Raw genomic sequence first — 21,599 nt, 5'->3', positions numbered from 1 at the left:
TCAAAATCTTCACAAACTTTATTACCTTATCAGAGATGAACTCCACGTTGTTTAACATGCACTATTTTCACATCTAATTTCACAATCTTTATACAACAAAGCACCTTTGCAATAACTTTTGTTCTAGAAGTTACTTTCCTATAAACCCAACCAGATACATCAGTTTTGTGTCAGTGTAGGTATTATTGAAGGACATGTGAAGTAATTCAGAAAACGTATTGCCATGTGGGACATCTATTTCTGCCTTCTGAGGCACTTGTGTTTTCTATTCATTCAGTTCTTGGGGGAGGAGCTGGTTGTACAGTTCACAAGAAATAAATGCCATTTTGCAAACAGTCAAAAATACAGGCTCAGGATGGAAGTGAAACCACAGACATCGTGGAAACACAATATAAAAAAAGAAGAGACATTAATAGAAACACAATTTCATCATCCAAGTCAGTTTTTGAGGAAAAACAGACTGCCAAAAGTTCACTCTTTACCTAATACTGTTAAACATGTCCCCGTTGTTTACTCCAATTTTTATTAAATGGGAGGAAAGGATGGTTTCTGTTAAAGCACAGAAGTACAGTCTGCATTAATAATTCGGTTTTTAAAACAATGAAACAGATTAAAATTCACTGTCTTGCACAAAACAATAAAAATGACAAACAAAACTAAAAGTAGAATATTCTGATCCAAATAAGAAATATACTTTGGGCAAAAATAAAGAATGGCTATTGTTGCCTACCTAGACACTCTGGTTGCATAGAAATGAAACAGAAAAATGCCAAAGATCTAGTATTTTTGGAACACACAATTATTAAGGGGTGGTTCATCAATTAGATCTTCAATATTTCAAGAATATAAAAAGTATGTCGTTTCAATGTAGACTACATTAAACATATTTTAACATACTTTTAAAAATCTAAACCATTTGTCACCGTGAATAGTTGTAGTTGTATATACGGTCGAGAGATTAACATCCAGATTCAGCAACTTTTTCCTTTATTTTTCAATACAGTCGAAACCTAACATGAACAGTTCTGAGCAAATCCTACTTCAGGTCACACTTTATCGCTGAAAATTAGATACCTGTCTTGAAAGGGCACTGCTGAGAAGCTTAACTAGCCCAGTTTATTAAAAAAGTGTCTCCATTTCTTTAAATTAAAAAAAGACTTTTGTTTTTAATGGAGTTAGAGGTATAAAGTGAATATCCAGTCATAAGGCATGAGGAAATACATCAAATGATCCACCCATTGGTGGAAGTGTATCCTTTTAATTAAACTAAACTGCACAGAATTATTTAAAGAGGGATTTACTGCAAAAAAGCTTAACACATCTTACCAATTAAAGATTACTGCAGTGCTTTATACACATCTGTCGAAAGAGACAATAGCAATGTTACTAAAAATCTTTCCTCTGGACTGATACTTCCTAATGCACCTCATTAAAGCTGAAACTGTTAGTGTGAGATTAACAGAAATGTTCTGTGCAGATCGTTGCGTGCACTTTCTAAAATTCACCTCGGGATTTCTCTGCATCTTTTGCACTACAACTTGGTGAACAGGTAACTGGGTTAACAAAAAAAAAGCAAATAAAAAGAAAAATGCAAGAAATTATAAATGATTGAGTTCAATGATAAATAGAAACCCACTGGTTAGCCACAGCAAATGTAGTCTTCTGAGCTATACAATTTTATGATGAAATTCGCCAGTATTAAAGCACTAATTTTCAACCCCAGTTTGATTAAATGATTGGGCTATGAATCCTTAAAGTTGCATGACCCCACAATTAGCTGTGTTCACCAAAACAAGAGGCTTTTGTAAAAGGAACTTTAATTTAGTTAACCTATACAATTGAAATAAAATGCATTTAAAGCAACTGCTTTGCGTGTGCCACTTTACAGTCACAGTGTTTGCTGGAAGACTGTGATCATTACCTCTATCCTAGATTTTCCCTGCAGCTTCTGTGAGGGAATGCGTGTGCGCACGGTAAATCTTGATGATTATGATGAACCAATTTAGTGATGTTTCATAGGGTCTTTTGTAAACGGTGGGGTCATACAACTCCTATATACCCAATACATCTTCATTCATTTTTATATTTGTATAAAAATTTAAAATAAAAAAAGCAGTTTTAAACTTTTCATCACAAATCATGCACAGAAATGCCATTTGGTCACACACACACACACACACACACACACACAAAGAAAAAAGTTGTTTAATAACTTTTGTTTCTAATGGTGATTCAGAATCTGTGTAAGTGCTACTCTGAGAAGGAAGCTGCTTCTCCGTAGTGCCTTTTTTGGTCCCAAACTTCATCCACATATAAACATGCTTTAAAGACCTACCTAATCCACCTGCAACAAGGTGAAACACCAACATTTCTTCGAAAACTCTTAAACCACTGCTTGCACAGCAAACATCCAGTCACTACTGTAGTGATTTCAGAATAAGCCACTTTAGAAACAAGCCACCTACATGAACTCTACACAGTAATGTTAATACAAATTTAAAATCTACATTATGTTTCTAAAAAGCTATCATTTAAAACTTGCCTGAAGCCTATTGTCACAGTTCTAAAACAAGAAATGTACTTTGTACAATTAATACAAATTAAATTCCTTCTCTAAGAAGCTCACAAGTTATAGGGATTAAGAGTATAACAGAAACATATTACAAAACATTTACAAAATAAATACAAATACTATCCGACAGTACTTTACTTCTTTCATTCGGCAAATAGAAAATTTCTTCTATTCATCATTCAGACTTGGATTTCTTGGCACCGCCACTCTTAGTGCTGCAATGACACAAGGCACTGTGTTAAAAACTTTCATTTGTTATAATATTCCATCAAGTACACCTCCTCTCTCCTCCTTCTAGTGGCTTCCTTCTGAGCAATGCCATTTGCCATCATGCATCTTTGAAGCAGCAGATAATCAGGAAGGCTAATGGAAAGTTGGCCCTTATTTCAAGCGGGTTAGAGTACAAAAGTAGGGAAATCTTACTGCAACCATTCAAAGTATTGGTTAGACCACACCTGGAGTTCTGAGAACAGCTTCATTCCCATTATTTATCACCATTTCATTAGATGTAGTTCAGAGAAAGTTCACTATGGAGGGATTCTCTTATGAGCAAAGGTCAGGGAGGCTGGGGCTCCACTCACTGGAGTCCGGAAGAATGAGAGGTGATTTCATTGAAGTATATAGCATTCTTAAGGGGCTTGACAGTGTAAACGCTTAGACAATGCTTCCCAGAGGGCATAGAATCGCTGAAGGTGGGATTGCAACTGCAGCAGGTAATTAAAAAGGCAAATGGAATTTTGTCTGCCATTGCTCGAGGGATGGAGTTTAAAAACAGGGAGGCTATGCTGCAGCTGTATAGGGTCCTGGTGAGGCCACACCTGGAGTACTGTGTGCAGTTTTGGTCTCCTTACTTGAGAAGAGATATACTAGCACTGGAGGGGGTGCAGAGGAGACTCACTCAGTTGATTCCAGAGTTGAGAGGGGTGGATTATGAGGAGAGACTGAGTAGACTGGCATTATATTCACTAGAATTCAGAAGAATGAGGGGAGATCTCATAGAAACATATAAGATTACGAAGGGAATAGATGAAGTGGAGGCAGGGAGGTTATTTCCGCTAGCAAGTGAAACTAGGACTAGAGGGCATCGCCTCAAAATGAAGGGAAGCAGATGTAGGACTGAGGTCAGGAGGAACTTCTTCACCCAAAGGGTTGTGAATCTGTGGAATTCCCTGCCCAGTGAAGTGGTTGAAGCTACCTCGCTGAATGTTTTTAAGGCAAGGCTAGATAAATTTTTGAACAGTAAAGGAATTAAGGGTTATGGTGAGTGGGCGGGTAAGTTTGAGCTCAGTCTCAAAAAGATCAGCCATGATCTTATTAAATGGTGGGGCAGGCTCAAGGGGCCAGATGGCCTACTCCTGCTCCTAGTTCTTATGTTCTTACAGACTCCGAACAAACAGGACTAAGATGAGGAGGAGCAACTTCTCTCAGAGTTTGAGTGTCTTTGGAACTCCTTGCCATAGAGAGCAGTGGGGGCTGATTCCTTGTATATATTTAAGGCTGGGATGGATAGATTCTTGAATTAAGGGTTACAGGGAAATAGCAGGAAAGCCAGTGAGAAACGTCATATTAGCCATGATCCTACTGAGCAGGTTTAGGGGGCCGAACAGCCTAATCCTATTACTTACTGTTTTAATTAACACCAATGGAAAAAAAAACAGCTTGACACCTAATTTTTTCTCAGTTACAGACGAGTTATAAGAATCGCTCGTTTCTTCTGCCCAAATTGAGTCAAATGAGGGATTGAGGAGAGAATCATGTACAGAAACCCCCTCAGCATGGAAATCTACAGCAAAATTACTGCAGTTCCATTCATCTAAAATGCCGGTGAAAGCCAAAATTCCCTCATGGCTGCGTGCAGCTGCTCCAAGTGCCTGTGCACAGTATGCTAATGCCGGTCACAGCCTCATCTGCTGGTTCCGTGAAAATCACTACTGCGCATGGAGCAGGAATGCCAGTGATGGCCCATTTAAATGACTCCACTAAGGGCCTCACACATTCCATTTCTTTGAAGAATTTGGCTGGCAAGACTGCAACATTAGCTGTGCATTTGTGCTAATTTTGAAAGACACCAGAACAACTAATATATTAGTCCCATGCCAGTTAATTTTTTTTTATTCATTCATGGGATGACGGTGTCACTGGCCATGCAAGCATTTAAAACATTACCTGTTCTTTACAAAAATAAAACGTTTAGTTCTCTCAGGACAGTGGCTTGAAAGGAATTCAGGGATTTACATATACCTATTAATAAACTGAAACCTTCTTCTAACTGATTAAAGATTTAATAGCATCTTACATTTCTTTAGTACATCCTCATCAGTGGTGTGACCCTTTGATTTTTTACTTATAAATTCTGTGTCTGCTACCACCTCTCTAAGACCTGAAGAAAGAGCAAGGCTCTAAGAGCTTGTGTTTTCAAAAATCCTGTTGGACTATAACCTGGTGTCGTGATTTCTGACCTAAAGGACATTAGTGAACCAGATGGATTTTTCTGACAGTCAACAATGGACTTATGGTCATCACAAGACCCTTAATTCCATATTTATATTGAATTCAAATTCCACCACCTACTGTGGTAGGATTTGAACCTGGGTACCCAGAACATTATCTGCATCTCTGGATTAGCAGTCTAGCAATAATAACACTAGGCCATTGCCTCGCCATATTCAAGATGTTTCTCAAAAGTATTTTCATGGGATGTGGGCATCTCTGGCTAGTCCAGCATTTATTGCCCAGAGTGCAATAACCAACCACATTGCTGTGGGTCTGAAGTCACACATAGGCGAGATGGGGTAAGGACAGCAGATTTCTTTCCCTAAAGGACATGAGTGAACCAGATGGGTTTTTGCAATTGACAGAAGTTACACGGTTGCAATTCTGTCAGCACTTCTCTATTCTACTCAAGCTATTTTGCTCGAAGGTAGATTTTGAGAGTGGTACAGATTCCAAAGTTTGAGATATTTAGTGAGGCTTCAGCTCAGTAGAAATGTTGGCACTTTGTGCAGAGGTGAACACATTTTGATCCAGGATATCAGGAGAGTGGAGTATGTGTGGGGACCAGTATGTTAGGACATGCACTTGTATGTTTGCTGAATTCAGCATCACAAGGGACTACGACTCTAACATACAAATAAAACTGAACTTTCAAATTCATTCTTGTATGTCTGTGATCTGTTGACTGTTTGAACATCATACCTGGAGCCAAAAAATCTTTTTCCAAGGTCAAAAAAGTGCTGTTTAATATGAGAGCAACGTTTAAAAGACTGGTGTAAAAGAATAGTGCCTCATGAAAGGAAAGCAGGCATGATCATCAGAACAACTGGATGCAATTTTTTTAAAACAGCAGTGACCCCAAATCTGGAACTAAAACATATGACCTTCCAGTTAAAACACTGACCAATAAGCCTTCTGTGAGCAAAAACAGTTCACACCAGCACAGTTAATGTAAGATTGATTGATAACAAATTGGAAACTGATTACAAACTGTGTCCAATTCTCTTTAGTGTTAACCTCAAATGGAAAGGAAAAATCTCAAGCATTGCAAATGGATTATCAGTTCATTATAAGGTCACTTCTTGCTACTGGTGCAGAGCAATTTCCCTCCTTATGACTTTCAGAACAGTTATTCCAAGTCTTTATTCATTCACATATCTATTTATAATGCAATAAGAACAATACCAAGGAAATCATCTCCTCACAGAAGCTCGCTTACCTATCTGGTGATGTTGTTGGCCGTTTTGCAGTGCCTTTGGCTCCTTGTACACCTGTGTCTAAAGAACATAAAGACCCCAAATTGTGAAAGTTCCTCTGTACACATGCATCTCCAGCAACGCATGCAGGAATGTTACATTCAGCATTGTAATTGTTAATTCAATAAGGCACTTCCTGGGCCAATAATTTCCATGAGAAAATTTCTAATTCAAACATTATAAACAATTATTTTTATATTATTTCCAAAACTGTCAGAAAGTACTACAAGTTACTTATGCCATAAGCTAAGTTACTTGTACAAAAAAGAAAAACAGTTTAACATTGATAAATTGAGATGCATTCCTAATTCACTCAACTAGTTTAATTAGTGCAATTAAAACATCAAATTATACAGCTCAACTTGGTGGCTCTGATCAAACTTTGAATAATCCACATTAATATGCAGTGCTGTGATATCACAAACTCACCTGTGATTCTCTATGTGACAGAACAGTGGTTCTAAATTGCAAAACTACAAAGCACAACTGAAAACAGTTATGTACGTTTTCAGATCAAAACAACATAACGGTGGACGTTTTTTTTAACTTTATTAATAACAGACAGAGCACTTTGTTGGCAAGGTTAATATTTACAGCCCACTTATATACAATCAAGTGGTCATTTCAGATCAGAGTTGAGACAGTGGGTCTGGAGTTACACGTAGACCAGACTGCGCAACAATGGCAGATTTTTTTTGCTTAGGGGAATCAGATGGTTCTTGGAACAATCTGGCAGCTTCATTTAATTAACTGAATTTAACATACCCACCTGCTATGGGGAATTTGAACCCATGGTTCCATATCATTGGTCCACCCTCTAGATTATTTCATCCTGTGACAACCATTTTCTGTACAGTAAGGGATACTGGTGTACAATGATGTAAGAAGTCTACTTCATTTTTATTACAATGGACCCAACTGGAGTTTTGGTGGAAATTGAATAGCTCAATTTCATCCTGTTTTACTGCGCATAAACCTGCGTACTTGTATGGGTTCAATTTTATAGCACTTTAGCGACAAGCTGGGAGGAAAGGGGTGGTTGGGTATACAGTGATGCAAGGCCAAGTATAGCAGGTGTGTTATTCCAATCCTTTGGAATTGTATCAGTGTTGGGTAAAACAGTTTAAAGGCAGTTAATTGTGCAACGAAACATGGGCAAGGCTGTTTTGTTGACCAGCAATCTGCCTGAGTGTCAACTGAAACCTCCCACCACTGAATCAGTTGTGAAGATATTTGTGGCCAAATCAAATCACACTTGTATTTAAAAGGAGATTTGTGGAGATTCGAACCTTACAGGAAAGACCCATTTGTAAATGATTAAGCAACTTTAAGAAGCATTTATGACGTATACGGTTTTTGTTTTACAAAAAAAAACAAAAAGATTCACATGTCTGATCACCAGTAATCAGTCATACAGCTCCTTTCATCCAGGCCACAACTAGTGTGATATTAATTTAAATATTTAACACCAAGGTTGATTTTGTACAACAGCTCATGACCATAAACTCCAAGACATTTTACTTAAACTTGTAATACTGCACATGAAAATAATTTGATTACAGAAATCAATTACATAATAATTGGACATTTTACATTTACACAACACATTTTGCAGCAGACATCCTACACCCAGTACTGTATAAAAACAGATTGTACTATGGCTGTACATTTATGTTTGATATATTTCAGAATTAATACAATCTGTAAGTCAAGCCAGTTGGCCTGCTGTATCTGTGCATGTATGATATCTTACAATTGGAGTTAGCTTTTTTTTTAAAAATCCCATTTCTTTGTTCATTCCTTACAGCCTTTATATTAAAAAAATTGTTTCAAGGGAGCTGGGCATCACTGGCGAGCCAGCAATTGTTGCCTATTCCTAATTATCCTTGAACTGTGTGGCTTGCTGGGTCATTTCAGAGGGCAACTACGAGTTAACATCTTCATCTTCAGTCATATATACAGTAGACCAGGTATGGACAGCAAACCCTAAAGAGCATTAGTGAACATGATGTATGTTTCCATGTTAAATCAAATGACAGTCCCGTGTTCACCATTACCGAGAACAGATATCAATTCCAGATTTGTTGATGGAGTTTAAATGGCACCAGTTGCTGCGAGTGGTTTTGAACTCCCTGCCTTTGTATCGTTAGCCCGAGGCTCAGGATTACTAATCCAGTGACAATATGACTCAGACCAGTGCCTTCCCTCTTTTTAATATTCAAATCAAGTTCCATTTTACTTTTTGCCTCAACAAAGTACTTACAGTAAAGCTTAATAATGCGGAAACATTCCTTCTAACTTTCCCTTTCTCTTCTGTTGTTACCCTGACCTTCTGCTCTATTAGTACTAATTTGCCAGCTTGTAAATTAAAATATAAAGAGCACATCTGTGTTAAAATATCCATATCAATTAGCAAAGTTATATTCACAGTGGCAAACAATCTATCGCATTTTCTTAGAAGTTTTGAATTTTGAATCTTACAAGTCAGTAAAACACACTGCAGAGGTGTCTTAAATAGTTCAAGCTCATTACCTTGAAGCCATCTAACTTGTGTAGCTGGTCCATATCCCTTCTCATTCCGTGCTGCAATCCTAAAAATTATGGCAGGCTTCGTTGTACAATCAATATGTGCATTTGCTAGGTGTGATGAGGATACCACACAAGATGGCTTCGCACCACAGTACACCCGCATAAAGGCCAACTGGGCTGGGCTTCCAGATTTTGATTCCGTCACCTGAATGCTGCGCACTGCTAAATAAACAGAGTACTCCAGAATTTTGCCAGCAGTTGTCGCAGGTGGTTCCCAGGTAAGATGAGCACCATCTACACTCTAAAAAGGGGAACATTGAGAAATCGAAATCAGTGCATTCATCACCATTTTTCTTTGGCATTTCATGACACAGCATCTACAGCTGAAAAGTTAACTTACAAAGCGTTTGGCAAGGTTCCACATGATAGACTGGTTAGTAAGATTAGATCACATGGGATCCAAGGGGAGCTAGCCAACTGGATACAGAATTGGCTTGAAGATAGTAGATAGATGGCGGTGGTAGAGGGTAGTTTTACAGACTGATGGCCTGTGACCAGCAGTGTGCCACAAGGATCCACTGCTTTTCGTCGTTTATATAAATGATTTGGATGTGAATATAGGAGGTACGGTCAGTAAGTTTGTAGATGACACCAAAATAAGTGTATAGTGGACAGTGAAGATTATCTCGCAGTACAACGGAACCTTGATCACATGAGGCAAAGAGTGGTACATGGAGTTCAATTTAGGTAAATGTGAGGTGTTGCAATTTGCTAAGACAAACCAGGGTAGGACTTATACAGTTAATGGTAGGGCCGTGGGGAGTGTTGCCGAATCAACAGACTGAGGGCTGCGGGTACATAGTTATTTGAAAGTGGAGTTGCAGGAAGATAGGGTGGTGAAGGCGGCATTTGGCACACTTACCTTCATTGGGCAGAACATTAAGTATAGGAGTTGGATTGTCATCTTGTGGCTGTACAGGACATTGAAGAGGCCGCTTTTATGATACTGCATACAATTCTGCTCACCCTTCTGTAGGAATGATGTTATTAAACTTGAGGGGGTGCAGAAAAGATTTACAAGAATGCTGCCAGGACTGGAGGACTTCAGTTATAGGGAGAGGCTGAATAGGTTGAGGCATTTTTCTCTGGAGGGTCACCTAACAGTGGTTCATAAAATCATGAGGGCCTGGATAGTGTGAATAGCCAAAGTCTTTTTCCTACTGTATGGGAGCCCAAAACTAGGGGGCATAGGTTTAAGGTGAGAGGGGAAAAATTTTAAATGGACCTAAGGAATAACTTTTTCACACGGAGGGTGATGCATGTATGGAACGAACTGCCAGAGGAAGTGGTGGAGGCAGATACAATTACAACATTTAAAATGCATTTGGATGAGTATATGAATAGGAAGGGTTGAGATGGATATGGGCCAAATGCTGGCAAATGCATGCAGCAGATTGGGAAGTCTGGTCAGCACGGATGAGTTGGACCGAAGGGTCTGTTTTCATGCTGTATGACTCTACAACTTTTACAATAACTGCTTCCTCACTACCCAAGCACCACATTCTTACTAAGTTTCATTATGGTCTTGCCATTTTTTCCCTTGGACTTAATTTGAAAATATATATTTCAAGTTTCTCACAAAATGCCTTGCTTTTCCCAGAAGTTACTGGTTTTAAGTGAAAATGATTCTACAAGTAAAAGGTTACAAAGCTCAATAGATTACAATTGTTCTAAAATGCAGAGGAAAAACGTTTATGGTAAACTGCAGTCTTTGATTCCACTTTGTACCTTGGTAATTTTTATAGCAGATGGAGCTCCAGGAAATCCAGGGAGACAGGTTTTGAATGCACATATCTCACTGAATGGACCCCTTCCACATGCATTGATTCCAGCAACTCTGAACTTGTATGCGGTGCCTGGCAGGAGTTCTTGCTTTTTGAGCATACTGTAGTCTGGGATATTAGCACTAGCATCCTGAAACAAAGAAAGGAATATTTAAGCTTAGTTCTGTTTTGTGAAGTTGATATTTTTCAAAGGTTCATGCCAGTTGGGAGTAGTTATTTTATCATTCAATCTGGTTTTCGAAAAGTCATTTAATTACTAAAAAAAATCAAGTTGAAACATCTATTTGAGTTGAAGGAGTCAACCATGACCTATGAACAGCACTGTCACCTGCAAGCTGGCATTCCTGGGTTCAAGATCACTCCAAAGGCACTCCGCATTACTGAGGGATTGTTGCCTTAACAGGTAATTTTCTTTCAGCTCAACTGTTAATCCGTTCTCAACACTTCCTCAGGTGAACATGAAAGATTCCACAGCAATACACAAAGGGAAGGGGAGATATTTTGGCATCCTGACCAGCATTTATTCTCCAATGCCAAAAGCCAATGTCTTAGTCTTTTATTGCATTGACATTTGTGAGACTTCACCGTGTATGAATTGGGTACAAAATGTTGTTACATTACAATGGTGACTATTCTAAATCAGTTCTAGAAATAACTGTATTAATGAGCACTATCTAGCTCTGATGAGAATTACAGGTAAGACCCTAAAGAAAAGGGAACCAATAAAGGAAGGACTGAAGGGAGGAATAAACAGACAGTTGTAGTGAGACAGACTTAACACTTCTTTTAAAAATTTGGCACTTGACATCCTACTGTGCTTATATATGAAATTATTAGAATGAATTCATAGAATCTGTAGAATCATTGAATCCCTACAGTCTGGAAACAGGCCTTTCAGCCCAACAAGTCCATACCGACGCTCAGAGTATCCCACCCAGACCAATCCCCCTGTAACCCACCTAATCTACACATCCCTGAACACTACAGGGCAATTTAGCAGGCTGTTGCACCTAGCCGGCACATCTTTGGACTGTGGGAGGAAACTAGAGCACCCGGCAGAAACCCACACAGACACGGGGAGAATGTGCAAACTCCACACAGACAGGCGTCTGAGGGTGGAATCCAGCCGGGTCCCTGGCGCTGTGAAGCAGTATTGCTAACCACCGAGTCCTGTGCTGCCCCAAAGCCTAGGTCTCCAGGTGGTCTTATTCATCCTAAAATCATAAATTCTTAATTCTTTCATGCATACTGCAATAACTCCACAGGGGCGGGTATCCCATCACTAAGTCACTATTATTTACACGTGGAGAATCCTTCATACTGATCTAGCTCCCTCAGAGCTAGCTCTCAGAGTGAACAGGATATTTAACCCTCTTGTTCTTATCTGTCAGACAGGGCTCCCCGATTGGACCAGATTAAGAGCACCAATCAGGGAACTCATTCAATGAGGTCCACCTGGCTGACCTCGTTACAATCACTGCATCCCTCTCCCTGAGTCTGAGGACATGGACAGGTTTTTTTTTTTTAAAATAGCTCCTCCTGGGACGTCTTAGCACTGGGTCAGGTTTCTTCAACTCTGCCTGGATATGGGTGGTATGTAACAATCAGTAGCTTGCCTTTGTGCCCAGAGCAACTCAGAAATTCATTCTCTTTAGGTGGCAAAGGTTTTGAGGCAGCAGCATCTGCCATGTCCGTCTCAAATTCTGAAGTATCTTCAATGCTTGACGAAGAGGGAGAACCCACGGGCTCACAACATTTGCAAGTCTGCAGCTTTCATATATGCCATGTGCTTGTTCAGGACCGTTGCACCTACCTGAACTTTGTGCATCACCTGGCCTGATCTCGTGTCGATCATGCCTCTTACCTATGTGAGGCCATTCCAGTGGTTCCTGCACCAAACTTCCTTCCTTGAAGTAAACTGGCTCTCTTGCTTCGTGGACTCTTGTGTCTGGCAATGGTATTCCTGAAGCTGTTTCACCTCCTTCCCCCCACAAATGATAAAGCCAGTTGTAGTGCCTGTTTGAAGTCCAGTTGGGCTTCAGCTAGTGGGTGCTTCTGAATGGTCATATCATTAATTCCCCCACATACCAATCAGACTCTCAGCCTCTCATTACGGATTAAACCAAAGTCACTTGCCTCTGCCATTCTTCTTAACTTAGTCAAAAATCCCAATACAGATTCCCTGGTTCTCAAATTGCAGAATACAACTGACAGGATCTCGGGAAGCTTGGGGTCATAATATTGCTTAACTAAATCCGTCAACACAAGGGATTTTAGTATCTGATGCCTCAGGGAAAGTTAGGCTCCAAGTAACCAAAAAAGCTGCAACTCCACAAGGTATCAGGAGAATTACTCATTGCTTTTCATCTGTCCCAATATTATTTTCCTAGAAAAATGAATGCATTCGTTCCACATATTAGGCCCAGTCTTTGACGGCAGGATCAAATGAGTCAAGCTTCCCAAATAACAGCATGGTGCCAGAAATACTTACCCCAGCTTAAAGAACGACTGTTGTGAGTGAATTTCTTCAGGAGCACACTTTTCTCTTATCAGTACTGAAATAACTCCAGAGGCCAGTATCCCATCACCAAATCACCCTTGATTTACATGTGGAGAGTCTTGACACTGACCCAGCTCCCTCAGAGCCAGCTATCAAAGTGAAAAGGATGTCTCACACGCCTGTTATATCTGACAGCCAGGGCTCCCCGATTGGGCCAGATTAACAGCTCCAATCAGGGGACATATTTTATGACCTACACCTGACTGACCTCATTACAATCACTACACATATAATGGCGGTGTCAAAACAAAACATCATTCAAATTTATGATGTTATGTGGAAAATAAACAGCAGCCAACAGTAGTAGTCTAGCTTTGAAAGGTAATCCATATTTATTGACAACAGATCTGACGAACTGGTTTTATAAAAAAAGGTTAGTCATCTGTTCCTGGTGGGACTACTTCTTCATAAATTCTAACATTAGTGGCAGGAATCAGTGTCAGCTGTTACCATAGCTAGAATGCCTGGTTGACAGAAGGGAATGAGGCAGGAAGGTATATAGAACAGGTAATGCCAAATTATCTCCAACTAAAAGTCCTAAATGGTACAGAACTTGCTCAGAGAAAGAGAACTAAAGCCAGTCAAGTATAAAAGAAAATCTTGTCCTTTGTAAACTATGGTCAGATAGTAACATGAAGCAGAGCTGACTCTCAAATTCACCATTTAAATCTCACTCACCTCTCCGTGGCTGCCCTCTGGTGGCAAGTGATAGTGAGTTACCACAGAGTTGGTTCCTTTGATGATTCCAACATCATACCATGCATTGCCTTCTTTCTTTGGCATTACCTTTAATTGCACGCAAGAATTTTCTTGTTTCTGGAAAAATGAAAGAAATCTTGTTCAGGTTTTATGTCTGTTTTAGAGTAAGAAAGCATCACTAGAAACCAACCACTGCTAGGAAATTTGAAAACCATCCACAGCCATTACACTTTATTTATATTTATGAATGCAGAACTTCGATCTAGTGATCAGGTACATGGCCTTACAAAGGGGTTTTCTTTAACCTCTTGGCTCAGTTTTGGCTTGTCCTCAAGCATAAATTAGATCACAGCATGTCATAGCCTAGTACTGGTTCTATACTTTGTACTTAAGATGCACCATGAGAAGTGCCATTGTAAACTTTTCAGTTCTGTACTTGAGTACACGTGACAGTAAAACCTAATTCTAATTCTATTGTATTATTACTTCACATTTAAATATCCAGAGAGAATATGAATCTTTAACTGTTCTATAGTGACACAGTAAGATCTATTGTATTGATAACCTACTAAACCATTATCTACTAATAACAGTAACTTTATTTACCCCATTTGCCAGTGGATTACTATTAGAGACTTCATTTGGTGACACAGCTGCTGTGGAGGAGGGTGCTAGAAGTGAATTGGCAGGACCTAGAAACAGAAGACTTAAGAAGTTATTTTCTGTATGGTAGATGTTAATTCATTCAATCTTACTATGTGTTTAATTATCAACATTACTGACAACGTACGAAAATGTTTAAAGTGATGCATCTATTAATGTTACTGTATTTTGACCCTTAGGTCCTCATGCATATGATCCTGCATGGTCAACTCCATATATCATGAACAAGAAATCAATGTAAAAACATTGAACTCAATTAGATGCTTTCAAATTACAGTCAGACTTCAGGAATATTTGTACAGCATTTCATGCATTTTTATAGACTTGGCAGAAAAACGTCTAGTGTGACAACAACCACCATATTAAAATATTCTCTACAAACAACTACAGTAAATCAAATTACATTAAACTGCTCTATAATTTATACAAATCAAAATTATCCCAAGTAAACACATCCTGGATATATCTCATTCTTCTAAATACCACCAAATAGTGGACAAAAACATATTTGAAGACTTGCAACCTTAACTTTTAAATCACATGCTTGAATAAGATATTGGAATCACAACTTTACATTATATGTATCTTACTGCAATGCAAACGCTAAGGCACACCAAGATACAAAATTAATTTTAAAATGTTTAGATAGTACCAAAACATTTTTACACTGGAAATCTGAAACAAAGCCAGAAAATGTTGGAGAAACTCAGCAGGTCTGACAGCAAATGTGGAGAAAGGAAGAGTTAACATTTTGAGTCCAAGAGATGAGTGTTCTTTGAAAAAGTTTTTTTATGTTTCAAGTTTTGCCAGCACTTTCTGATTTTACTATAAAACAATGACATGATTATCTCTCTATCCAAAAACACAAAAGCACTAGCATATTTCAAGAGGAAGATCTAGGTCTGGCAGCCAAAGAGGTGGGGAACACCTTTAAGTAGGCAATCTCTCACTGCTTTGGTTTAACATCACAGGTAATGGCCAATTTAGAAATTGCCCACAAAGGACCACAGGTATCTCTCTCCACTGGAGAGAGACAATTGTTTATATACAACATATAGTCACTACTCTCCAAACATGAGGCAAGGTGAGGAAACAATCCTTTCTCAACCACTGCAACTGGTATGGTGATTGAACCCCTTGCAACGGTGTCATTCTGCATCTTATTAGACAACTGAGCTGATTCTCATCAGGTGCAATACTAACTTCAGCCACACTTTAAAAACATCTGGCCAACTGATTAGGATATCTAGCAAGTGAACTAACTTTTCAATTTTTAAATGCAAAATATTTTTGGTGCTAGCAATTCGAAACTGACAGAGTTCTGTCCTGCTCCTGCTGCCATAGTCATAGAGATGTACAGTACAGAAACAGACCTGTTGGTTCAACTTGTCCATGCTGACTGGATATTCTAAATTAATCAAGTCCCATTTTCCAGCATTTGGTCCATATCCCTCTAAACCTTTCCTATTCATATATCCATCCAGATACCTTTTAAATCTTGTAACCGTACCAGTCTCCATAGCTTTCTCTGGCAGCTCATTCCACACGCGCACCACCCTCTGCGTGGAAAAGTTGCCCCTTGGGTCCCTTTTAAATCTTTTCCCCTCTCAACTTAAATCTATGCCCTCTAGTTTTGGACCTGTGATTTCACCTTCAAAGAACTATGAATCTGCACTCCAAGGTTTCTTTGTTTGTCAACATTCCCCAGGATTCAATATTAAGTGTATAAGTCCTGTCCTGATTTGCCTTACCAAAATGTAACACTTCACATTTATCTTGTTCCAATGAAGCACAACATAAACTCAAAGAACACCTCAGTTTTCACTTGGGCACTTGACAACCTCAGTATCTCAATAGCGAATTCCATAACTTCAGAAACTGACTGCGATGTCTGCTCTCATTCTTCTTACATTCATTTTCTCCTCCCCCAGCCCTCACCACATCCTTGTCTTGTTTACTTTGATCTCAGTGCAAAGGACCCATTCTTGCTCTTTCACAATTTAATATGCCACCGATTTTGCATCCCTATGTCTTTCATTACCATTAACAACCTCTTTGTCTTTTGCATTGGGCCGCTACAACATGCATTCTCTGCATGTGAAAAATTTATCAAATAAAATTTTCCAGCAACTTTCAATTCTGGAGTTGACGTACTGGACTCAAAACATTAATTCTGTTTCCGCCAGATGTGTTGAGTTTCTCTAGCATTCCTGATATTTGTTTTGAATCATTTTCACATTACAAAAGTGGTCCTGCCAACTGATTCTTCCTGACACTGAAAATTAACAGTTCGCAGATGTTCACAGAACTACGCTTCCACTGGATCAACAGTGATTTGCTGCATCCAGTGGAATCCTTTTTTAATAGCTGCACAACACACTATGCACATGCTTACAATTATAAATGCTATGGAGGAAACATGAATAGAAAGAGCATAATGTTTCCAGCCAGTTGAACATACTTGAAGTGGTAGGTTGGTGGGGATCCTCTGTGACCTGGCCTTGCTGACTACTCTGTATGTTTGTATCATTAGGACTCAGCACTGCTGTTTGAGGAGGAGCACTCAGAGGCACTGGAGATTGCAGTGGATCCTTTTGTTGTGCTGGCTGCTCTGGGGTCTGACTGATAAGGTTCTGGCAATGTTGCAAATGCTGAGAAGAATCTACATTAGGCACACCTGGTTCTGAAGCAAGATCTTCCGAGGGAGGCTTTATTGTACTGCATTCTAAAATATTAAAACAATTAGTTCCGAAAACCCGTTCTGGAAAAGAAGGTGTAAGTAACTTCTACAAAATACAATGAAATCCTTTTATAAATCGAGAGGCGACCCGGTGGTGTAAACCAACACAGAGAGTGCACTTTATAACAAGACTTCTGAACTTGACACTCAACAAGGTACTGAATGCAAACTTATCTCGGCAGTTGGATTACTTTAGAAATGAGATGCAGATAGGTTTAATAGTTTCATTGATAATTTATAACCATATCAGCTAGATGTGCATTTAATGTGCATTCTTTACTGGTGAAAAACAAGTTATTGCCATTAATATTGTCTCTAGGCTGCAGACTTCACTTTTGATTGCTATGTAGGCTTTTTAAAAGACTTTTTTTAAAAAAGGTATGTTAAAGTGAAACTTTTAACCTTATTGCACTAATTTGCAGCATTAACCCAAGAGCAATATACTCTGTCTCAATGCTGTAGTGGTTTAAAAGACCCACTACAAATCTCACGTACAGTTATTGTACAATTTATTTTATAAGCATATGCCGGGAGACATATTTAGTTAAAGTCTACCTAGGTATCTCTGAAACACAGCCAGAATAACAGTTTATCGTCTAATTCTCTCATTTCTTGACAGTATTTTTGCAGTTCACTTGTCAGTGACTATCTTAATATTTACATCTTACATCCTTATCCATAGATGTTTTGTAGATATCCCTTTCATGTTCCATTAATTCTGGGATGTTTTTAATCACTACAATCTGAACGATGTCGCCTAGTTATTCCCTCAATACCCTAAGGCTGTTGATTTACGTTGCGAAGATCATTGCATTTCACAAAGTTACATTTTAAGCTCGGTTTTCTTTGAATTGGCAACATATACTTACATGCACATGAAATTGGCTACATTTCCCATTAGGCTTAGAAAAGGTGTTTAGGCTTTTCATGTATGGTTACAAATCAATCTTAATCAATTGTGTCACTTGAACATATAAACATACTATATCAAAAGGCATTCTAACTCTTAGACAACAAATAACAACTTGCACTGCTGTCAGAAGATGTTATTTTCAGGCAAGGAGGACTATGGCTACTTCTTCCCTTTTGGGAAGAATGTCAACTTATTCCTGAATCCTATTTAAAAATTACTTGCAAAATAAAAAGATGATGCTTACCTGTGGCTTTTGGCAATGAGGGTACTGGGACATCTCCAGCAGTTGTTTTGTGTTGAATACTATCTGCTGGTTTTGTTTCAACAACTAAAGGCTCAGTAGCAGTGACATGGTGCTGGTGCTGCTGTTCTGAGTTTTGACTCAACTGCTCCTGTGCTTTACCGCTTTCCATTTTCTCTTGGAGGTCCTGGAAGGCCTCTGACTGATCAGATGGCTGATTTTCAGCCAACTGTGGCATTGCTCCTTGAGCAAAGTTCTTTAATGTCTGTTCGGAAGAAGGCTGAATCTCAGAACACCCTGGGTTTTGAACAGTCTCTGCGACAGGTGCCAACTGTGATGTACTCAGATCTGACAAAGATGTACTGCTGCTTGAAGTAACATCTGATGCTGTTGAAGCAGCCTGTTTATTGAAACATGAAAAGTTAATACTCCAGCAATCCATCATTCCACCAGGTTCTGTGTTTAAGATAGAAAAATTACAGAATACTCCTGTTAGCTAATAATTTTCTTTACCCAACAATTTTTGTATTTTCCCCCCCAACAGCGTAAAGGAGAAGGAATTGTTTCCTGTGGTCGTGGGCACAGATTTAATATAATTGCCAAAGAAAAAAATCAGAGACGACATGAAGAAAAAGTGAGTTGCTATTATTTAGGATGCACTACCTAAAAGTAGTTTCAATAGCAAATAAAAAACACAATTGGCTAAATATTGAAAGGGAATAGGTTTGCAGGCCTACAGGGCAAAAGCAGAGGGATGGGATTAATTGTATAGTTTTACCGAAAAGCTGGACAGATAACATTCTTCTGTGCTGGTTCATTCTTCTCTGGTTTTTATAATGTACAGTAGATATCACAGCTAAGTTGGAATTAGGTGCAAAAAATTGAACGATCAGGTAATTTGAATTAAGCAGCTTTGAATTAAATGTAAACTGTAGACCAGCCATACCCACACAACTGGAAACATTTCAAATTTTGTGACAGTGATAAAGGGAAGATTTTAGAGGCAATGACTAAGATTCTTGCAAGAGGCATATAGATCACATTATAATTAGTCTGAGGTGCTGAGAAACACGTTTTGAACAGGCTATTAAAAATGTGAAATGCACATATTATTGACCTAAATGTGCTAAGTATTTGCCCACTTCTATCACTGACAGTAACTTCCAGTTAAGGTCCAAGTTAAAAAATGTTAAAGCAAAACCATTTAAACATCACCTCTATTTAATTTTAGCAAGAATAGGCTAATTGAAGAAACATGTTTCACTAGTAAAGTGGAAAAGGGCAGCACAGTGGTTCAGCGGTTAGCACTACTGTCTCACAGCACCAGGTACCCAGTCTGATTCCACCCTCTGGCGACCGTCTGTGTGGAGTATGCGCATTCTCCCCATGTATTCGTGAGTTTCCTCCGGTTGCTCCAGTTTCCTCCCACAGTCCAAAGGTGTGCAAGTTAGATGGATTGGCCATGCTAAATTGTCTATAGTGCAGGCTGCGTGGGTTAGCCATGGGAATGGGGGGTAACAGGGGTAGGTAGGGGGAAATGGGTCTGGGTGGGATGCTGTTCAGAGAGTTAGTGTGGACCCATTGGGCCAAATGGCCTGTTTCCATACTGTAGGGATTCTAATGATCTATTCTATGATCTATGATCACTTCTCCCCACCTTGAAAACCAGACATCCCTTTTCTGTTTGTCTGTCCGATATTAAGGTTGGGTTGAGAACCAGCTCCAATGGGCCACTTTATTTCTGATTTACTTCTTACTGTTGCTACTTCCTCCTATTTACTCCTGATTTTAATGATGCTCTAAATGGACCAGGCCCACCCTTGAGGCACTTAGTTAAAATCTATCCATGGAAAACCTGGTTAACTTTTTAAGGCAGGAAAGTGGAATTAAGGATTACCGGATCAGCATGACCTAACTGAATGGCAGCACAAATGCAACAAATGACCTCTCCCTTCTTCTATTCCTTATGGTGTAACGGTACTGTCAGTGAATATCACAGAAAGATGGTGGGATTCCCTTGACTTCAACATGACCATTGCCTGATAGATATGTGGGGTAAATGTTGCTGATCGTGTGTCAGTCCAAGCCTGGATGTTGCCCAGGTCTTGCTGCACATGGGCTAAGTTTGCAAAGATCCTCTCCCAAAATCGAGTACTGCTGAATGGAATTCTTAAATCAAGGGATTGGGTTCTCACACCAAGCCAGGTTTCTGGGCAGTGCAGCCTCTCCAAACTTCCTCTTGTATGTTCAGTATAAGAAAGGTAGCTTAAAAATAATGCTTAATGGCGCATCACACAATAAATAATATTTTTTTTACTTTCTTACCTGCAATGAAGGGCCTGGAGTTGGTGTAGATTGTGTAACAGTGGTCACTGCTCCAGTGCATGCTGCTGAAACAGTGGTTGCTGTATTGGTTGTTCCTGCAGTTGCTGTTTCTCCGTGCACACTTTCTGGCATCCCGTTGTTACTTACATCTGGTGGCTGAACTGTGGTATAAATATCCCAATAGGTGAGCAAAAATGCACTGTATGGCATGACAAGAATGATGGGTTAGAACTCATTGAATTTTGCTTTTGTATTTTCTTGGATCATGGATGAAATTTTATAGTGATTAATCAGCTCCTTGAAAAGACTAAATAACTTTGGAAAGTTCATGCTAAATTTTATATTTTTGTGTTCACAGTAATACTATTGAATTCAAAGTTCTTTACTCAACTTGGGAAACATGATACAGAATAAATTTGTACTGTACAACTGCTTTCTTACAAGAGTGCCCCCAAACACCACATCAGTATCATTTTCATTACTCCTCACTTCAACTGTGCCTGAATGCATCACAGAAGATTTTCACATACAATTTTTTTTATAAAAATGCAGACATGATCTTTCTAGGAGTTAAGCTGCATAATTGATAGAAGTAAATAGAGTCAGTGATTATAGTTAAGTTTGCCACACGAACCACCTTTCACCTTGAATGATAGTACTTGGCACTGGCAGACTTAACACGACATTTTCTGCGACTGTGACTATAATGCAATATCTCATAATATCCTACGTACTGTCAGAGCCTTTAGGCTCAGAATACTACC

General features: G+C 39.1%; 1 protein-coding gene across 6 annotated transcripts in view; it reads right to left on the bottom strand.

Moving 5' to 3' along the window:
* Positions 1-970: 970 nt before the first annotated feature.
* LOC109918477 (host cell factor 2-like) overlaps positions 971-21,599 on the bottom strand; it is a 74,140-nt gene continuing 53,511 nt past the window's right edge. For 4 of the 6 annotated variants that reach the window (XM_048607493.1, XM_048607497.1, XM_048607494.1 and 1 more), the window contains 9 exons: positions 20,836-20,996; positions 18,514-18,910; positions 17,078-17,341; positions 14,560-14,645; positions 13,933-14,070; positions 10,639-10,824; positions 8,854-9,151; positions 6,285-6,342; positions 971-2,787 (listed from right to left, as the gene is read on the bottom strand). In XM_048607493.1, coding sequence (XP_048463450.1) covers positions 2,748-2,787; positions 6,285-6,342; positions 8,854-9,151; positions 10,639-10,824; positions 13,933-14,070; positions 14,560-14,645; positions 17,078-17,341; positions 18,514-18,910; positions 20,836-20,996 — 1,628 coding nt within the window. In that variant the 3' untranslated portion in view covers positions 971-2,747. The remainder of the gene's footprint in view (positions 2,788-6,284; positions 6,343-8,853; positions 9,152-10,638; positions 10,825-13,932; positions 14,071-14,559; positions 14,646-17,077; positions 17,342-18,513; positions 18,911-20,835; positions 20,997-21,599) is intronic. The other 2 variants (XM_048607496.1, XM_048607498.1) reach the window with 2 other exon arrangements.

The sequence above is a fragment of the Rhincodon typus genome, chromosome 18, assembly GCF_021869965.1.
Source record: "Rhincodon typus isolate 14 chromosome 18, sRhiTyp1.1, whole genome shotgun sequence".
Taxonomy (NCBI): Eukaryota; Metazoa; Chordata; class Chondrichthyes; order Orectolobiformes; family Rhincodontidae; genus Rhincodon; species Rhincodon typus.
The sequence above is the reverse complement of the archived record's forward strand: the minus strand, read 5'-3'. Positions and strand labels throughout refer to the sequence as shown.